At 37.2% G+C, this 18,124-nt stretch overlaps 3 protein-coding genes across 6 annotated transcripts; 1 reads left to right on the top strand and 2 right to left on the bottom strand.

Moving 5' to 3' along the window:
- Positions 1 to 4,956: 4,956 nt before the first annotated feature.
- On the bottom strand, positions 4,957 to 8,012 carry LOC121748346 (probable xyloglucan 6-xylosyltransferase 5). 2 transcript variants are annotated; one of them, XM_042142642.1, is made up of 2 exons: positions 6,351 to 8,012; positions 4,957 to 5,231 (listed from the first exon to the last, which is right to left on the bottom strand). In XM_042142642.1, exon 1 carries the CDS (start codon positions 7,756 to 7,758, stop codon positions 6,385 to 6,387), a length of 1,374 nt encoding a protein of 457 aa, XP_041998576.1. In that variant the 5' UTR covers positions 7,759 to 8,012; the 3' UTR covers positions 4,957 to 5,231; positions 6,351 to 6,384. The 2 variants fall into 2 exon arrangements, with proteins under 2 accessions (XP_041998576.1, XP_041998575.1); XM_042142641.1 differs by having other exon boundaries at positions 4,957 to 5,236; positions 6,351 to 8,011.
- Positions 8,013 to 11,155: 3,143 nt separating this feature from the next.
- Positions 11,156 to 13,704, top strand: LOC121749553 (vesicle transport v-SNARE 13-like). 2 transcript variants are annotated; one of them, XM_042144119.1, is made up of 6 exons: positions 11,156 to 11,304; positions 11,450 to 11,557; positions 12,009 to 12,067; positions 12,143 to 12,331; positions 12,970 to 13,140; positions 13,376 to 13,704. In XM_042144119.1, exons 2-6 carry the CDS (start codon positions 11,464 to 11,466, stop codon positions 13,526 to 13,528), a joined length of 666 nt encoding a protein of 221 aa, XP_042000053.1. In that variant the 5' UTR covers positions 11,156 to 11,304; positions 11,450 to 11,463; the 3' UTR covers positions 13,529 to 13,704. The 2 variants fall into 2 exon arrangements, with proteins under 2 accessions (XP_042000053.1, XP_042000052.1); XM_042144118.1 differs by having other exon boundaries at positions 11,169 to 11,557.
- A 150-nt stretch (positions 13,705 to 13,854) lies between these two features.
- LOC121749550 (protein NEN1-like) lies at positions 13,855 to 18,048 on the bottom strand. Of its 2 annotated transcripts, none has more exons than XM_042144115.1 (6): positions 17,583 to 18,048; positions 16,580 to 16,791; positions 16,078 to 16,124; positions 15,681 to 15,744; positions 14,361 to 15,121; positions 13,855 to 14,224 (listed from the first exon to the last, which is right to left on the bottom strand). In XM_042144115.1, the coding sequence occupies exons 1-6, from the start codon at positions 17,854 to 17,856 to the stop codon at positions 13,990 to 13,992; spliced, it is 1,593 nt and encodes a 530-aa protein (XP_042000049.1). In that variant the 5' UTR covers positions 17,857 to 18,048; the 3' UTR covers positions 13,855 to 13,989. The 2 variants fall into 2 exon arrangements, with proteins under 2 accessions (XP_042000049.1, XP_042000050.1); XM_042144116.1 differs by having other exon boundaries at positions 16,580 to 16,737; positions 17,583 to 18,046.
- Between the last annotated feature and the right edge of the window lie 76 nt (positions 18,049 to 18,124).

Genomic DNA, 18,124 nt, shown 5'->3' with positions numbered 1-18,124 from the left:
TCGCTTTACTGTTTTTCACTGTGCACGTGGCAGAATATAAGCCCCGAGTTTATATTAGTGTATTGATTTTAAGAGTTACATAAACCAATATGAGATGATACGTCTCCAGTGATTTTTTTCGAATAAAATTTGTACTGTAAATAACTACGAGTTGATATGTCTTCAGTGAAGTTTTTCTCAAATTATTTAAGTTATTATGTTAACAATAATATTCGTAATATTTTATAATTTAGTCTAACGAATCCTAGAGTCAAAGTTTAGCTATAATTTGTAGTACAAAATATGTTTCCATAATTCCATTTAAATGAGGTTGATTTATTTATAATTAGTCACTCCACGGATTAGGCCATTACGTTTACTTTATATTTTTATATATTAATATATAGAGAAAAGCAGTCATGAGTCATGACCCATCTTACCCAACCTAATTAAAGTGGAATTGAAATTAAAACTTCCTTCGTTACTATGAACTAATTTGAATATTTAATCTTTATATAAATATATGGCTATCATGCATTATCGTTATCTATAAAATACACTATATACATAGATGCATTATTGCAATAATATGTATGTAAATATTTAGATAGTGGGCATTATATTAGGTTGATGAAATGGATCTTGTTAAGCCGACCTATTTAGAGATAGAAACAAATTGAAGGGTATATAATGATCACATTCCAACAAAAAATTAACGACAAAACATCATAAGATTTGTTCCAAAACATATTACATGTATGCATTTAGGTTTTACCAACATTCCAAAATATTAAAAGACATCAAACGTTCTATAGTGAATCATCAACATATCGAAATAATTAATTTGAGTTTTACTAGAATGTCAAATTGTCAACTATACTTTTCTTTATTCAACTATTTATCTCAAATGATAAGTAATATAATGACTGCTGATATTTGGTTAATTTCTTAACAAATTACAAATAATTCTAAATTAATTCCAAAGTGCATTTACAATAATTTAATGATATACCGAAATTTCAAAGATACTAATTAATAGTTAGGACATATTGAAAGTGATGGAATATGGGTCGTTTGCTAAAAAATTGTCACTTGAGACTTGAGAGTATTTTATAACCAACAAATGGAAGGTGCCAAGGTGGAAATTAGTGTATTGATGACAATATATATGGTTAAATAAAATTAAAAATAATTAATTTATAAATAGATGTTGATGCCGAATTGGAATCTATCTAAAATATTGGTAACACATGATGATTTTTTTAATTAAGAACTTTGATTTCACATTAGTAGCCGTATCCAAGAGTCGTACCAAAAAAATGGTTTGGAGGTATCCTTTATTTAATTGAAAGTTGGTAGCCGCTTGGCGGCCGGTGATTCAGCCCCGAAGGAGGCAATGGTCGGACGGCCGCATGGTTTCGAGGAGAGGCAATGCAGCCCCGTCGGGCAGCCGCCTTGAACGGGGCTGAATTGTGAATGCTCTTAAAACTATAAAATTTATGTAGTAATTTTTTTAGTATAAATCTCAAATAAAAAAAAAATATCTAGGCATTTCGATAAATGGGCTTATGGGACTCAGTCTTTTGTTAATGAAATCCCATCCAGTTTTTTCATGGGCTGCAGTTATACAATGCAGAATTCTGAAAAAAAAAGAAATATGAGTAACCCATTATTGTGCATTTTTAATTTTTAATTAATTGGAGTTTTAATTCTTAATACAAATGACTTAGAGTTGACCAAGAAAGTATTAAAAGTTGAGCGGATAAGTTGCACTTTGATAATTATAGTATTATTATTGTGGGTTGTTTTATATTGCTTATAATATCATAATCCAAAACTAAGATCGAATCGACATTCTTAGATTTTAAGATGAGTGGATTAAATTAAATCTCACAAATTTCAATAAATAGTAGACAAAATATCAACAAAGATGTAAGATAGTCATTCTGTTATCATATCATATTTTTTGTGATTTTTTGGTATCAACATAGTGTATTACAAATATCAGTACAATGACAAGAGTATTTCAACACAAGTACACGAAAATATCAACACGGTTTTATCGATATTTTACATGCATTATATTGAATTTTTTTGATCCATTTGTTGATAAATAATATGCTTATCAACATATACGAAAATTGAAAAAAAAAAATAGTATTCCCTTCGTCCCAAGTTACTTGAATCGTATTCCTTTTAGGGTTGTCACAAGTTATTTGAGTTATTCCTCTTTTTAGCTAAAAACAAAACATCTAATCACACTTACTTTATTCTTTTTTTACTTTACTTTCTCTCATGTCTCTTACTTTATTCTCTATTCTACTTTATTTAACTCATTAAACACAACTTTCTTAAATCCCGTGCAAAAAAGAAACGTCTCAAGTAACGTTGGACGGAGGGAGTATCAAATTTCATCATCCGAACGTCGTCGGAACATATGCAGTTGAGACCTCGTTAGAATCCTAATAAAATTACCTTTAATTTTGATATGTTTTTTGTGCAAAAATAATTTAAATCGAGAGAATTATGTAAATTTAAAATTTTGAGATGATTTTGAAGAGAGAGAAAGTAATTAGTTTTATCACCATTTATAAGAATGGATATTAATACCCTTCAAGTTTATTTTAATTTAAAATATAATCCACTTGATATTATTTCAACCACTAGATCTCTTAATTTAATGACTAATATTGGTCTTGATTTGAGGTTGTTAATTAGTTAACAATTGGTCATTGATGTGAATTAAATAGTATATCTTTACTCCCATTGCTTTACGTGATTTATATGGTTTGATGCTCGCAAAAGTATGTTTTATGTTGTAGGAAGCGGGATGGATGGTGAAGTGGGACATAGAATGAAGCTCGGATGAGAACAAGGTCATTGAAAAGAAAGTCGGGCAAAATAACCAATTTGACAGACTACCCAGTCTGCGTCTAGTCCAGAATGTGCTCAAAATGAGGCACCCGGTCGGGTGATTTTCATGCCCAATGATTCACGCAGCCGGGTACGAAGACGTAGTAATCGCTAAATTCAGTTTTCAAATAGTTTGGAGGCGGTTTTTGGAGATTTATTCAGACATTCCAAATGGGAAAAGAGAGAAAAAGAGGAGGAAGAAGGGAAGGAAGAAATTCCGGCCAACATTTCGACGATCCGTCTCCAAATCTCAATTCCACTCAATGAGAGCATGCTTATTGCTTCCTATGATTTTTATTGCAATATTCACTATGTGTTTAGGCTAAATTCTCAATGTTGCTCCAAGTTGTGATTTAGGCAGGTTGGAATGTATCTACACATTTGAATTCACGTTTTGACATCGTTGATGTGTTTAATGTTAAATTCTACTCCCTCCATCCACCATTTAAAGAGTCATTTTGACTCGACACGGGTTTTAAGAAATTGTTTGACTTTGTGAATAAAAGTAAAGGGAGAAAGTGAGCGGAATGTGAGATCCACATATTAAAAGTGGAATAAAGTAAAGGGTTCTATAAATCGTGGACAAACCAAAATGGCAAAAGGGTTCTTTAAATCGTGAACAGAGGGATAATTACTTTAGAGGCCTCTATCGTTATATATGTTTTAATACTTGTTTATCGTCTCTTTAACATAGACTTGGATGGACTAATCAATTGATGTGTTGTTAAATTTGAATTGTTCTAAGGATAATTTGACAACATATTAGATTAGGTAAGTTTATATAGTAGATGAACTTTTATTCCCGCGCTTCCGCAGGAATTTAATATCTTTGAAAATTAGTTCATGGAACAAGTGTTCAGCTGACTGTGAACTATATGTCACAAACATATTCAGTGCACGCGATTAGGTTGATTAATTAATTCCAACATATGTGCTTTTGATGTAGGTGTAGAATGATTCAAGTCTAATGAGCAACTTGTAGTGACATGTTTTCCCGTTTGTGAAATCCTTTTGTTTTTATTCGTTTGTTTTAATTTTGTCAACATCTTTCAAAACCAAAAATCAAACCTTTGTTGTGTTTTTATAATTTTGTAAGTTTAAACAATCTTTCCCCTCCATGTGGATCGATACTTGAAATACTACCTACGACGTTGTATTCTTGCAGTATTGTAGTATTATTATAGTTAATTAATTAAACTTGATATATTGTGTAAACCGGATAAGATACTCTAAAATACGCACCAGTCATCACCTCTATTATAGTGTACTAGATGAAGAACATAAAAAGATTGTATTTTCATATGAATACCATAACAATTACTATCAGTTTCATTTTTGTTCAATAAATGTTCATTGGAGTTACCTCATAGTTGAGACGGAACTTTCGGTATGGAGTTTAAGAAATGGATGTTGTGTGTGTTAAATAAATAGATAAAAAAAAAGTAAGAGAGAGAAAAAAATAGAGATAATAAAGTAGAAAATGAATAAAGTTGAGAGAATAAAGTAGAAAGAATAAAGTAAGAGTGAGAAAAAGTGTTACTATGTATGAAAATGACTCAAATCGCTACGGGTTTTGATTAAATGAGCTGTTGGATCAAATGTCGCAGATGAATCAGATGTTGATAGTCAATTTAAAACAGTGGACAAAGCATTATTTCAAACTTTATTAGATGTCGTTTTGACAGCACATTTTAAATCAGCAGCCACATTAGCTCTTAATTTACCAGAAAAAGGAAGGATGAGATATTTGCAATAAACTCAAACTTTGTAATTTATTTTTCAGAATTTGAAAAATTGTATACAATAAACAAGAGTTTTGATCATCCTTCATGATGACAGCTTTCCTTTAAAGAAAAACTCCCACTTCTTAGACGATTGGATGCAGAAATTTGAAGGAATCATAGACAACTAAGTAATGTAAAGCCTGTACAAATTGTTTTGTCTCATTTATTCAAATTACTTTAAAGAATCTGAGAATAATGTATAACAAACACGGCAATCATATTATTATACTAATAAAAAGAAATCAATCTTTGAATTTGTAGAACTAGCAACTTCTGCCAGTTAAATAAATGTTCTCTCTTTATAACAAACATTTCATAATGTGTAATACTAGTACACGTGATCGAATTAGAACCCAAACTTTAACCTAAAACCAATGAAAAAAACTAGAACTTAAACAACAGCTATTTTAATCACCCCCAAAAACAAAAAAATATCACAAAGGTTTTTTCTCTCCATGTGCTTTACAGAACAGTACATCAAGATGAGATCCAGCACCACCTCCCTATGGTCATGAACTCACAATGTCTTTGATCCATCCCCTGTGAACGGAAGCTCTAAACTACAAGTCACACAGAACAATATCAACAACAATTCACAGACATAAAATTTCCAGTTACAGCACATTTATCATAAGGCAGAGCGCCGAGGAAATTTCAAATCATACATGATGAACACTACAAAGATGTCAACTTGCATGATGGAAATACTCCTTATATATGACGATGGCTGAGAGAAATTAATGTATAGTGAACTGAGACAAAAAAAAATAAATACATGATGAAAATAAATATAATGTGGACTTATATGTCATATCTCCCACAAATAGAATATACTTTTTGTGTCACCTTACTTTCTTTATATTCCTTCAATCTGACATAAAATGCAAAATATGTTTACAGTTAATTACCTGCTTTGGATAGCAAGAAAAAAGTTATCATTGAATCAATCAATTTTATTTAGTTTTTTTGGAGAAATTATATTTACTATAAACCAATGTATATTGAACATTAGTGACAACAGTGTACTTTTCCTAATAAATGTATCATGTATGAGGCTGGTAGAGTCTAATAGCAAAGGATGACTATAGGTTGGAAACTAGAGCAAGTAGAGTTATGTAGTTTAAATTGTAGGAAAGCTAAAAATTAGTAAGGTAAATTGAAGTCAATTTCCTGTTTATACAGGTAAATAGTAAAAACAAAATCAGGGGGAATGAATTGAAGCCTAGGAATTATGTGTCCACTCTTCACAACAAAAATTGGAGCAAATCACAGTCATTATCATTTAATTAATCTTAGGTTGGTGGAGCAAAGTTTATCAGTATAGCCAAAGCAGATCACAGTTGAAAGTAGGCAGTAACTAAGATTTTGAACCAATTCACACTTTTGATGAAAATTGTTTTTAACATTGTGGTAATGGATGGATAGAACTAAAGAGATTGCAATCATTAGTAGCGAGCACATGATCTGGTAGCAATAAATAGCAGGACAAGGTTAAAAGCACGATCTACAATTTACAAACCAAACTCTTTATGAATTCAAGATAGAGTAATAGTTGAATGCATTCCAAATCAAGTACCCCAAAACAACAGTTCCAATATCAGTAAATATAACCAAATCAAGCAAGTAACCAAATCAGAGACGGTCATCAAACTCAAAAGCCAAGTAGTAATTTACCTGCAAGATGTTCTCAAAGGTTCCGGTGGGATAGCTAGCTCCGAGGTTCAGTGGTGTGGTGAGCAGCTGCATGCCGAATATCAAACTGATCTACATTCACCAAAGGAGCAGCAGTTTCATTCCTGATCCGCTTAAGATTTGGGCTAACCAATCCCTTATGCCTAAACCCATACAAGTTGAGAACTTGATTATCTGCGAAGTTGAAAGCTCTCTCCATACCCCTCAAACACCTCTCCACTGAATAATCCCCAAACTTAGCACAGGGCTTGCAGCCCACAAAATGTGTCACAAGCGGCCACCTCTCATCTCCCATTCCTGCGTGGTTCTTCTCAATCATCTCCTCATACCTATCCACCACACTCTCCCAAAATCCGTGCAAGTAAAATGAGTTCTCCACAAACACCTTGCTCAGCCACTGCTTCTGCGAAAGCAACAAGTATATCAAAGCAGACTGGTCATCCGCCTCAAAGTCCGGACGCCCCTTCAGATAGGCCGTCAAGACCTTTCCAGCCTCATCACGCATCGGGCCCTTGGGTCCCATAGGCGCCCAAGCATCCAACAAATCCAACGACCACTGGCAGTTCCGGAACAGGAAACTTCCTGTATTCAACGCAATCCATGACTTCTGATTGAACAACAAATCAGGAAAGCCGTGGATGACCATGTTATAATCCTTATACTTGGCAATAGGAATATCAAACACCATATCTGTAAACAAAGCATCACTATCCATCCACCAAATCCACTCCACATCCGGATGCGACAACATTAATCGCCGCAGCAGAGGCAATTTCGCCCAAAACCCTGCCATTTCCTTATCCAAATGAGCCATATTATACAGGATCTCAATTCCATGAATCCTACAGTAATCAATCTTGTTTTTCAGAGCCTTCAGCAAGTAATGATCACCAATCGCATTGGCACAAGGCGCCGGCTGCGAACCAGTCACAAGCAGAATCCTAGGTTTTCCCTTAACATAACTCGGAAATTGGGGATTTTCCTCAAGCCATACCTTGCGATCTTCGTTCCAAGTGCTGATCCTCGGCCCTAAGCTGAAGGTATCATTGAGGCTGAGATATCGCATAGGCGCCTCGTCCGGGTCGCTCGGATCCTTGTCGGATCGGATCCCATCGAGGATCTTATCCGTTTCCTCCGTCAGATGCTGATTCTGCGCGTCGGCTTCGGAGGAGACGAGGTTCCCGAGCCCAATCGTGCCTCGCAGCACCAGAATCGTGACGAAGCCGCAGAGGATTGTGATCTTGATGTTGTTGAACGTCTTGTGCATCTGCCGCCCCCGCGGCAGCAGAGCTGCGGCACGGCCCCGCGCTCCTCCGTTCACGGCGGCGTTGGCCGTCGGTAGGGCGCCGGAGCTCCGCTTCTGAGCGGAGAAAGCTCCCTCCGATCCCATCTACTGGGATTCAAGCTGCTAAAGTGAGAAAAAGGTAGGGTTTATGAGCAGGAAGAGTGTGGGTTTAGCAAGACTTCCAGGATTCAGAAAAATCAGTATGCACACATTTCACACGTCGATCTTCCTCTCCCCTCTCTTTAGAGAAAAAATTGGGATGAATGTAGAGAAGAGGAAGTGGAGACGAGGGAGGGAGGGAGGGAGGGAGGAAGGAAGGCACCGACTGCGATTTTCTTTCTTCTTTTCTTTTTTGGTGGCATCTTAGATTAATTTAATGTGAGGTTTTGAATTTTTTAATGATAATTAATTATAATAATGAAACATATGACGACGATGATTAATTTTTGAAGGCGACAAAGGCGCTATCTATGGGCTGGATTTCACGCGTCTGTGCCAAGTTTGTTTCTTTTTCTGAATTTCTTGGTTAGCCACATTGGGTCACCTCACCTGTGAGGGCTGCTGAATTCGACGGTGACGAATTCAGGAAACGTGTGATTGGAATTTTCCAATTGCTTTATACGATTAAGATGACATAACGGTTTATGTATCTCATTTCATTCAACCACTAATAAACAGTCTTCAACGTCAATACTTTTCTAACTAGTAGTATTGATGGTAGATTGGAATATTGACGGTAAGAGCTTCCACAGTGGCGGATGTCCCGACGGACGTCGGACCGGCGTGTACGTCTGCCATTAGGCAGCATGCATACGGATACGGACATCCGCTGTAGACACCAGAGTTCTGCGGCTTTTCGGGACGTCCGTCAGGACGTCCGCCATTGCGCTGACACGACGGACGTCCCGATTTTTTTTTTTTTTTTTGTGGATGTCCGCCATTGTGTAGTGGGATGTCCTTTTGACGTGGCAGTACAATGGGATGTCCTTATGACGTGGCAGGATGTATTTTTGGGAAGTCCGTCGGAATGTCCGCCGAGACATCCGTCCCATTGTGGATGCCCTAATAGTAATTTGGAAAATGTGAGCAGCCTTTGAACACAGTAGATGCAAATGACATGTGATTTGAAAAATATATTAGTGTAAAGGTGTGGCCGAATTGTGTGGGGATATCATTCCATGTGTGGCCATTTACTCTTCTCACGTTTGGTGCACCACTGTCCATATCTTTCTTATCTAAATTATTATATTCAATGCACATTTTGTTTAACATGAGGATGGACCTTAAATAATTGAATTATTGCTGTTGAATTCAATGTAACATGTAAAATCGAGAAACATTAAAAGATTGGTTGTTGAGAATATATCAGTAGTTGGGTATTTGGGTTTATTAACATTAGGTTAAACACAACATTTTGATGATAGTAATTAATAAGTATAAACCTTTCCAATGTGTTTTTGGATTATTTTGTTTTCTAGGATCAGAAATATATTGCATTTGATTAAATCCAATTATGGATTTTTGCTCTGCCAGAATCACAACTTTTGAATGAGTGATTTTCTCAATTTTTTTTCAACTAGCTAGCGTGAAATCTATGTTGCTTAGATGAAACTACGGTCGGTATTTCAACCTTTTTGAAGTTCACGGAAAAATTGGAAAATAACATGAGTTTTGGATTTAACTGAATAACTGTGAATCTGTGATTTTGAACAGATAATTGAAAATTGCATAATGACAATTCTAGTTTATTCCGACAATGATAGGATATATGAAATGATGAAATCAGTAATGGCGTGATTTTTGGTGCGGTGGTAATCCAAAAATTATAGTCAAAGTTTAGAGCACAACATCCACATCCGTGCTCTTCCGCAAGTACAAGTTCAAGGGTCCCATCATTCTATTATTCAATTTAAATAAAAATATTTCCACAAAATTAAAATGCATTAAAAATACCCGAAATAATATTACAAATTACAAAAAAATTTAAAAATTACATAATTAAAATACTAAAAATTAAAAATTACATAATTAAAATCCTAAAAATTAAAAATTACATAATTAAACATCTAATAAATAAAAATTACCCCCGTGGATGACTATTCATCCGGCTCTACCCACAATGTTCTTTGGAGACCTCGTATCATCGCCACATGCGATCGAAGTTGCTCGGGGTCATAGTTGACCTATCGGCCAAATTGAGTTGGGCCAAATTCCCCCACAACGAGTTGGTGGGGGTTGAGGTGGCACATAGGGAGCGGGGACGGATGGAGTCGCGGCGCGACGGCGGTTGGCCGCCGCCTTCTTCCCTCCTTGTTGCCGGCGTTGGGAACTGCTCGGGCCGGCATCGGGGCTACCCAAGTTAGCTCCGGCAAGTTGGCTAGCCACATCCTCGGAGCCGGAGTCGGATATGGATACCGACCTCGACCGTTTGGAGGAGGAGCTAGAGGAGGATGATACGCTTCCCATATACTTCGGATGCGCCCGCATCTCCTGCCAAATGTTGAGGTACTTGAACGGCTTATAGTTCATGGATTGGTAGGTCGCCAAGGCGGAACTGATGATGTCAAGCTCGCTCCGGCCGCTCCCCGCCTACCGCTCTTCCTGGAGGTAATACCTCTGGAACTTTTGGATTTCTTTGTTGGCTCTGTATATGGCATTGCGCACCATATTCTCGTTGCGCTCGATTGTTACAGCCGGTCGGTTTTGATTGTACCGGCGACAGATGCGCCACCAATAATGGTCACCGGATTGGTTCGTGCCGACCTCCGGATCTTCGGAGATTGACAAGTACGCTTTGAATAATTGCTCCATCTCCCCCGGAGTGTACGTGGTGCGGACACCACGAGTAGGAAGATGAGGAGTTTGAGAGGGGCTGCTCCCTCCCTCTCTAGGTACGGGTGATTCGGGTGTCCACCCGTATTGCCCTTCGGAGGCATCTTGGTCGTTGATCGGGTTTGAGGAGAGGCCGAATATTCCGTTTCCGGACTAGGAAATGGTTGTGAACCGAACCAATCGGGGTTCCAACAGTGGGAGCCAGATGGGTGATCGTCGGAGCCGGACATTTTTTTTGTTGTGAGTGAAAGAAAGATTGTGAATTGTAAGAATAGAAATGAGAGAATTTAGATGAGAATTGTGTAGCGTGGTGTGAATTTTTGGTGTGGAAGTGAGAGTATTTATAGATGAAAATGTGTATTTTTTGGGGAAAAAATTGAAAAATAAATTAAAAGTGGGTAGAAAACGGATATATTTTTTTGGGAAGTGGGATTTTTTTTTAATTTTTAATCGGATTTTGTAATTAAAATCCGATTTTTTAAAAAAAAATCAAATTGCCAACGGCATTGCTATTGGCCAATGGACGGCTGACACGTGGGGTGTTCGCTGGCACAGACGTGCTCGATGCATCGATCAGCGCCGTGCCAACGGCAAGAGCGCAGCGGCGAGCAGCGGGTGCCGGGCAGCTGGCACGGACGGACGGCTTTAACCGCTATGTTTAATTAGAAATTAGAAATTTTCATTAACTGAAAAGTATTGTCATCACTCACCAATCATCCGTTCAACCCACATTCCGACTACACCTGAAGGCCTTTTCAACGCAGCGGCTGTTCGATCAAATCAGATCATTCTCGGCATCCCGATCTGTTCAATTTCAAGGAGCGTGGACTTTTTTTCTCTAATCCTCTCAAAATTTCATCTATTGCGTTCTGAATTTTCGGTTGTTTTTAAATTCCTTGTTGCAGTAGTTCTTAATCGATCGAAGTTCTAACAAACTAGCGTTGATTTCGATTTGTCGCTGCAGAATTGGGGGAAAAGATGAGTCAAGCGTTCGAAGGTTATGAGCGGCAGTACTGCGAGCTGTCTGCTAACCTATCCAAAAAGATTACTTCAGCAAGTCTCCTTGATGGAGGTGAGGCGGATGTGCTATTTTATACATTTTGTTATTCGATGATGAGTTTTTGATTCGACTGCTGTAGCTAAATTAAGTTCACTATTCAATTATATGTTCTTGGCATTAGGTTTTTCAATTTTGTTTCCCCATTGTAAGAGAATTAATTTTGACATTGGTGCTAAGATTAGACAGGAGCTTGGACTTGCTTTTTTTACTACCACTGCAATAAACTTGTTAACATGATAGTATGATACTGCATACTGCAATCAAGTTTAAACAGCTGGAGGAACTTATACACGAACACCATAACTTTGGACTTTTTATGTACTTGAGCAGCAGATAGAATTGAACTGATAGCTCACGAGTCATGAGAAACGTTTATTAGCAGAGTTCTTCATGTATTTATGTATTTTATCTGCCTTTGTGCACTGCTGGTTTTGCTGAATACACAACCCCATTGTTGATGCAGAACAGAAGAAACAGAAAATATTTGAAGTACAGACACGATTGGGGGATGCTGAGGCATTGGTATTGTATTTCAAACAAGTAAAACAGATAATGACTTCTTAAAATGTAAACTTACACTTTGAGCTTAATGCCTAGATACGTAAAATGGATCTTGAAGCTAGGAGCTTGCCACCGAGTGTGAAGGCCATGCTTCTTGCCAAACTAAGAGAATATAAAAATGATTTGAACAATTTGAAATCGGAAGTGAAGAGAATCACATCAGCTAATGCCAATCAAGCTGCAAGGGATGAGTTGTTGGAATCTGGATTGCAAGATACAATGGCGGTATTGTCTCCTTTTTTCCTATTCTTATTGCAGAAATGATACTTTATGCTGGATGATTGTTAATTTACAATTTGAGACATCCTGTTAAACAGAAATTATCAATAAATCATATAGTTCAGTTGCATTTGTATTTGCCTTTCCAAGAGTAATCCCTAATAATTGGAAACTTCTGTTTTGATTAACTTTTCATGTTGGGAAACTTCCCTCATGGGTAACTAAGATTTTGGGGCAAGTGAAGGCAGCAGTTGTAGGGCTCAAACTCTACTCCCTTGCTAATACTTCTTTAGTTTATCTTGATTCTTGTAGCAGGCTTGCCTAGTGCAGTTTGCTCTTCACATGTGGTTTGTCGGCATGAGAGTCGAGTTCATTCAGTGCACTCCTTCATAATAAATGAGTTCTTGTCAATCCGGGATAAAACAACTTTAGAAAATCTAAGATCCTAAAAAAGGATAAGCAAGAGTTTGTGAAATTTCAATTTTTTAAGTTTTAGAAAATAAAGACTGGAGCAGTTTCGTTTCTCTTTTCTTTTTTTGTGCAAGAGATACTTCTATTATTATTGCATTGTGTATGATCAGTTACTGGCCCAAATTTTGCGTAGCATTATTTATTGAAAAATTTCAAGTATACCCTTTGTGCAGGTATCAGCTGATCAAAGAGCAAGGCTGTTGATGTCAACTGAAAGACTTAACAAGACAGGCGAAAGGGTCAGAGAAAGTAGAAAAACAATGCTGGAAACTGAGGAGCTTGGTGTCTCAATTCTTCAAGATCTGCACCAGCAACGTCAATCGCTTCTGCATGCACATGGCACTGTAGGTCCCACTCTCTTTAGCTTCTAATGTTGTGGTTTCAACTCTCAAAACTTGTCCATCATTTTGGTATAGTTTTGCTGAGCCAAAATCTTCACATAAGGTTCAATTCTGCTACTAACATGAATAATTAGTACTATAAGATTCAATCTTGTTGCTTACCTTCAGCAGTAAGTGATGAAGCGTGATACTGTTTGAGTTCAAAAGGTTGATTTATTGACGGAGTTATGTTCTGCAGCTTCACGGGGTGGATGACAACATAGGCCGGAGCAAAAAGATGCTCACCAACATGTCAAGAAGGATGAACAGAAATAAGTGGATGATTGGAACAGTTATTGCAGTCTTGATTATTGCAATTCTTCTCATTCTTTACTTCAAGCTGATCCATTAGATAGTCAGCTCTGATGATTGGACATCCTGTTTTATTTTTCCACTCCCAAATGTGGAAGTCTTAAAATACACCATTTTTTTTTATGATGTGTGATTGTCGCTTTATTGATTTTGTTGGACTTAATTTGTATCTCAAAATATTATGGTAACTGTAATATGATAATGCTTCGATCAAAATTGAAAGGCAAGACACAGGAAAGTCGAAATTCAAAATCACAAACATTGTATGTAATTCCTTTTATTCCTGATGAAATGTTAAAATACAAGAAATGCCACTCAGATGAAAGTATTTAACATCTACTATAAAACTTGTAAGTTGAATCTTGATTACAAAGAAATAACTTTCTAAGAGAAATGAATAAATACGAAATGACTTCATTTACAACATAAGTACTGAATTCTTATATGACTATCCAAAGGGTAACCTATCCAGCAGTTAGGGCGCTATTAAACTTGCAATTATCATGAACTTGGATGAACAATCAGTTTCTTTGCCACTAATCGGATGCCGGCATTTTGCTGAAAATCATAGGCAACCAAAGCGAAATAGGCATCAACAACATGCCCCGGAGTGAACAACGAATTCAGTTCAGCAACGTCGTATCTACTAAACACAAGCTTGTGTGTGGTTGAACTCTCCTTCTGGTATATCTCTGTTGTCCATCGGTTGATTTCACCGTCTGCTAAAGTGGGTAGGCTGTTTAACATAAAGTAAAGTTAGATATTCAATTCTATTCCAGCATTAATCAAAAGCAACAACATTCGGTTATCTTCTATTTTGACAGTCACATCATTCCTTTCTTGGTCCAGAAAGAAAAGGGGAAAGAACTTACTGCAATCGGACAGTGGGAGAGTTGAAGAACCCTTGCTTCCTACCTACTACATGATGCCACTCGGAGGAGCTGCCAGAATCAGTGGACAGCTTCTGCGCTAGCCTATCAGCTCCATCTAGAATATTGCACAAATTTGGTGATGCATCCACAACAAAATTCAAACGTGGCCGACCAGCATGATCAACAAACTTCGTGCTGATCCCAAAACGAACTTTCAAGCTGGCACATTTCAGTTGCAATGGGAAGTTTTGGTGTAATATTTGTATTCTATGAGTTCCAGGATAAAAGGATGCAAGAGTAACAGATATTGATGGTATTGAAACACCATCAGGCTCCAAGAAGTCATTAAAGCTGTCGAAACATCCATCCACTACTGAAGTTGAAGACTCTTGAGATGGTATAGCAGCTTTATCTTCTTCTTCCATACTGTCCTCAGGAAGAGGCTCTTCCATTCCAGCACGCATACCACCCAAGTCAAATGGGCCAGCACTGGCTGCATTGGGTTCAGCTGACACATTCGCTTCACCAACCCTACGTGCCTTAAGCATATCTACTGAAGATGGATATAACGTTGGTGGAAATTCAATCTTCATTGGAGATAGCGACGATGTTGATGGACATGCCAACCTGTCGCTAGGTGATTCGATAATTTCATCCTTCCCAATCTGCTGTGTGGAATCTTTTCCATTAGTTCGTCTTCTTGGGGTTGCAATGGGAGAAACCTCGCTGTTCTCAATTAATATGTCTGGAATGGTGGATTCCTGCAGTAAAGTGAAAGGCCAATATCATAGCTGATTCAACACTTCAATCGAACATTTGACAGCTCCAAAAAAGAACTAAAGCAGGATATGGAGAGAGTAGATGAATTGCTCAGTTAGAGTTCGACAGAAGGCAGCAAGTTTCCATTTCATATTACAAAACTGTTGGTTTGAGACTAAATCTGTTGTAATCACCCCTTGAAGAAATACAATATACTAGCATTTTAAGCCCTCACATTGTCACATAAACAAAAGCTGATACGGAAAAGAATGGACCTCCTGTAAGAATCATTTCATAAAAGTAGAACTCGTGTTTTTTGGGGGACGAAATTCCAGTTCGTAGTTACACACAAATTACTTGGTAGTTGCTAGCAAAACACAACCTTCCACCTATCACCGTATTTCGTTTTATCTACTCTTCAGAAGAATAGGAAATTCTGCCATTGGATAATGTCATATTACGTGGAAAAGATGCAGCCAAATGGTGTAAAAATAATAGACTATAGAACTCATTCCACAGAGCTCGAGAATCCCCATAAAAGCTACAAATTTGAGAAATTACCAAAAACAGGACTGTTGCACAGTACTTGAGGACTTCAAGATTCATGCGTACATCATCCAGACTCCTGGAGAATAGCATCAAATTGTCAGCAAAGTAAAATTTCAATGACAGACAAAATTTCTATGATCTTGAAATTTGAAGAAACAATGTGTTTATGTGTTCTGATTTTATTATTTGAGCATTTTAATTAGTAATTAATTCCTTAGATAATTAAGAAATCTCTTTATGCATAATCAAATGAGTAGGTAATTATCAAACATGCCACAAATTTCAGTAATATAGTGTTGATTAACATTTTAAGACAAATAAAAGCATTTGCAACTCAGATAGATAAAACCATTCATCTTTAAAGTAACAGATAAGAACATGACATCGAAAATAAAGAGATCACACTCACCTATGTGTTTGCTTTCCAAGCCCAAAATATGATGCTAGAGTTGCCATCTGAAAGCAAATCTCAGAATCATTACTCAATAAACATATGAAGCATGCTCATACAGCCTCAGAATCATTGCTCAACAAACATATGAAGTCAGCTCAATCTCAGAATCATTACTCAATAAAAATATGAAACATATGAAGCATTGCTCATAAAATATGATGCTGAGGCCAACTTTTTCAGAATCAAAATCAATATGGGATTCTTGCAGCAAATATTGACTAACAATCTTTGGCTTTCCTCTCTTCATCAAGCAGAGCAATGGAAATGGGCAAAAAGAACTTGACAAGCATAAAAAAAGAACAATGCTTGATATTTCTATGAATAAGAAATGCTCCGATGTGTATTTTAAAACTAGAGCAGTAGAGCTGAATCTAAAAAATATAGTAGTAGTAAGATTTTATCTTTTTAAATGATGATGGAAGAAGCTCTTATGGTTCCGACTACAGAAAATATATACCTTCATATCACCAGCTCTTCTTCCAAACTTTTGTGTTAGCAGTTGTAGCGTATCGATAGCTCCTTTAGGCTCTGGAGCTGGCCTGTTAATATCGGAAAACGCTTCTAGTATACGAGGACAATCAAAACGCAATATGTTGTGGCCAGCCCATATTCTCCCTGGTGTATACATCATGGAAAACTTATACTCCCTCCGTCCCAAAAAAATATGCACTTTGGGTTCAGCACGGGTTTTAATGCAAAATTGGTAAAGTAAGAGAGAGGTAGAAAGAAAAAGTAATTAAAGTATTAATGGGGATGGGTCCCACCTCATTAAAGAGAAACGAATTTCCAAAATTGGAAATTGCATATTCTTGTGGGACAGACTAAAATGGAAATAGTGCATATTCTTGTGGAACGGATGGAGTATTATACTCCCTCCGTCCACAAAAACTAATTTCATCTTTGCATTTCGTCTGTCCATCAAAAGTAGTACTATTAAAAATGAAAAGTTACTCTCAATTTATTTTTCATTCATTATCTTTCTATCTCCTATTTTATGCACATTTTCTAGTTCTCTCTCTCCTACTTTAACCCATTCATCTATTTCTCTATCATAGTTTACCAATTTAGCATTGCAACTCCACCAATAAGACCATTTTTAGTGGACAGGTGGAGTAATACATCAGAAATAAAAAATCTGAAAAAAATGTAAAGAAAACCAATCAGTTGGAAATGTAAATCAACTTAATCACTGAAAATTACTCAAGACTTGGTCAGAACAATAAATTAACAAGAACCACGAATTTCAGTAAAATAGATTAATAAGGCACATTCTTCTTTCATCTCTGAAGAGGTATAACTCCACAACAATAAACTAAACCCTACTTCTCAAATTGAGCCCCAATTATAACAAACTACAATAGCAAAACACGCAAAAATGTAAACTACGAATACAATCACACAGCTTGTCATTCTTAAAACACAGAGGTGAATCCTAATTCCGGAGAAAAACGAGAAATTACCGTGAAGCAGGTCGTACACTTGATCTGCGACATCAGCGAAACTCGGAGCAGGGACGACGGTGTCCTTGGTGATGCCATTGCAGCGGACGGAGAGAGAGGTGATGAGCGAGAGGTCGGCGGGTCGGATAAGGGTGGAGTAGCTCCGGAGCTCCACCATCCTCATGGGACAAACGGTAATGGCTCCGAATTCCAACAGGGCGTAGCCCTGCCCGGTTCGGGTCGGGATGGTTGTCTCGACGTCGAAGAACACTATCTCGGAGCTTTGTACCGCCATATTTTCAGTGAATTAGGTTGTTTTGGGGGGAAAGGGGAGATTTTGTATGTATGACTACGAGCATGTATATATAATATATATATAGAGAGATACAGAAACAAGGATGGTTAGCGAGGAAGAAGGATTTTGGGTTTGTGAGAGAGAGAGAGAGAGAATACGTGTGAAATGAGTCACACGAAACAAGGATGCGTGTGGTGTTACTGTTATGCCCTTATTATCCCTTACTTGTTCTCTACATTTGGATTACAGTATCATTTTGATTAATGCA

This window comes from Salvia splendens, chromosome 9 (assembly GCF_004379255.2).
Source record: "Salvia splendens isolate huo1 chromosome 9, SspV2, whole genome shotgun sequence".
Lineage (NCBI taxonomy): Eukaryota > Viridiplantae > Streptophyta > Magnoliopsida > Lamiales > Lamiaceae > Salvia > Salvia splendens.
The sequence above is the reverse complement of the archived record's forward strand: the minus strand, read 5'-3'. Positions and strand labels throughout refer to the sequence as shown.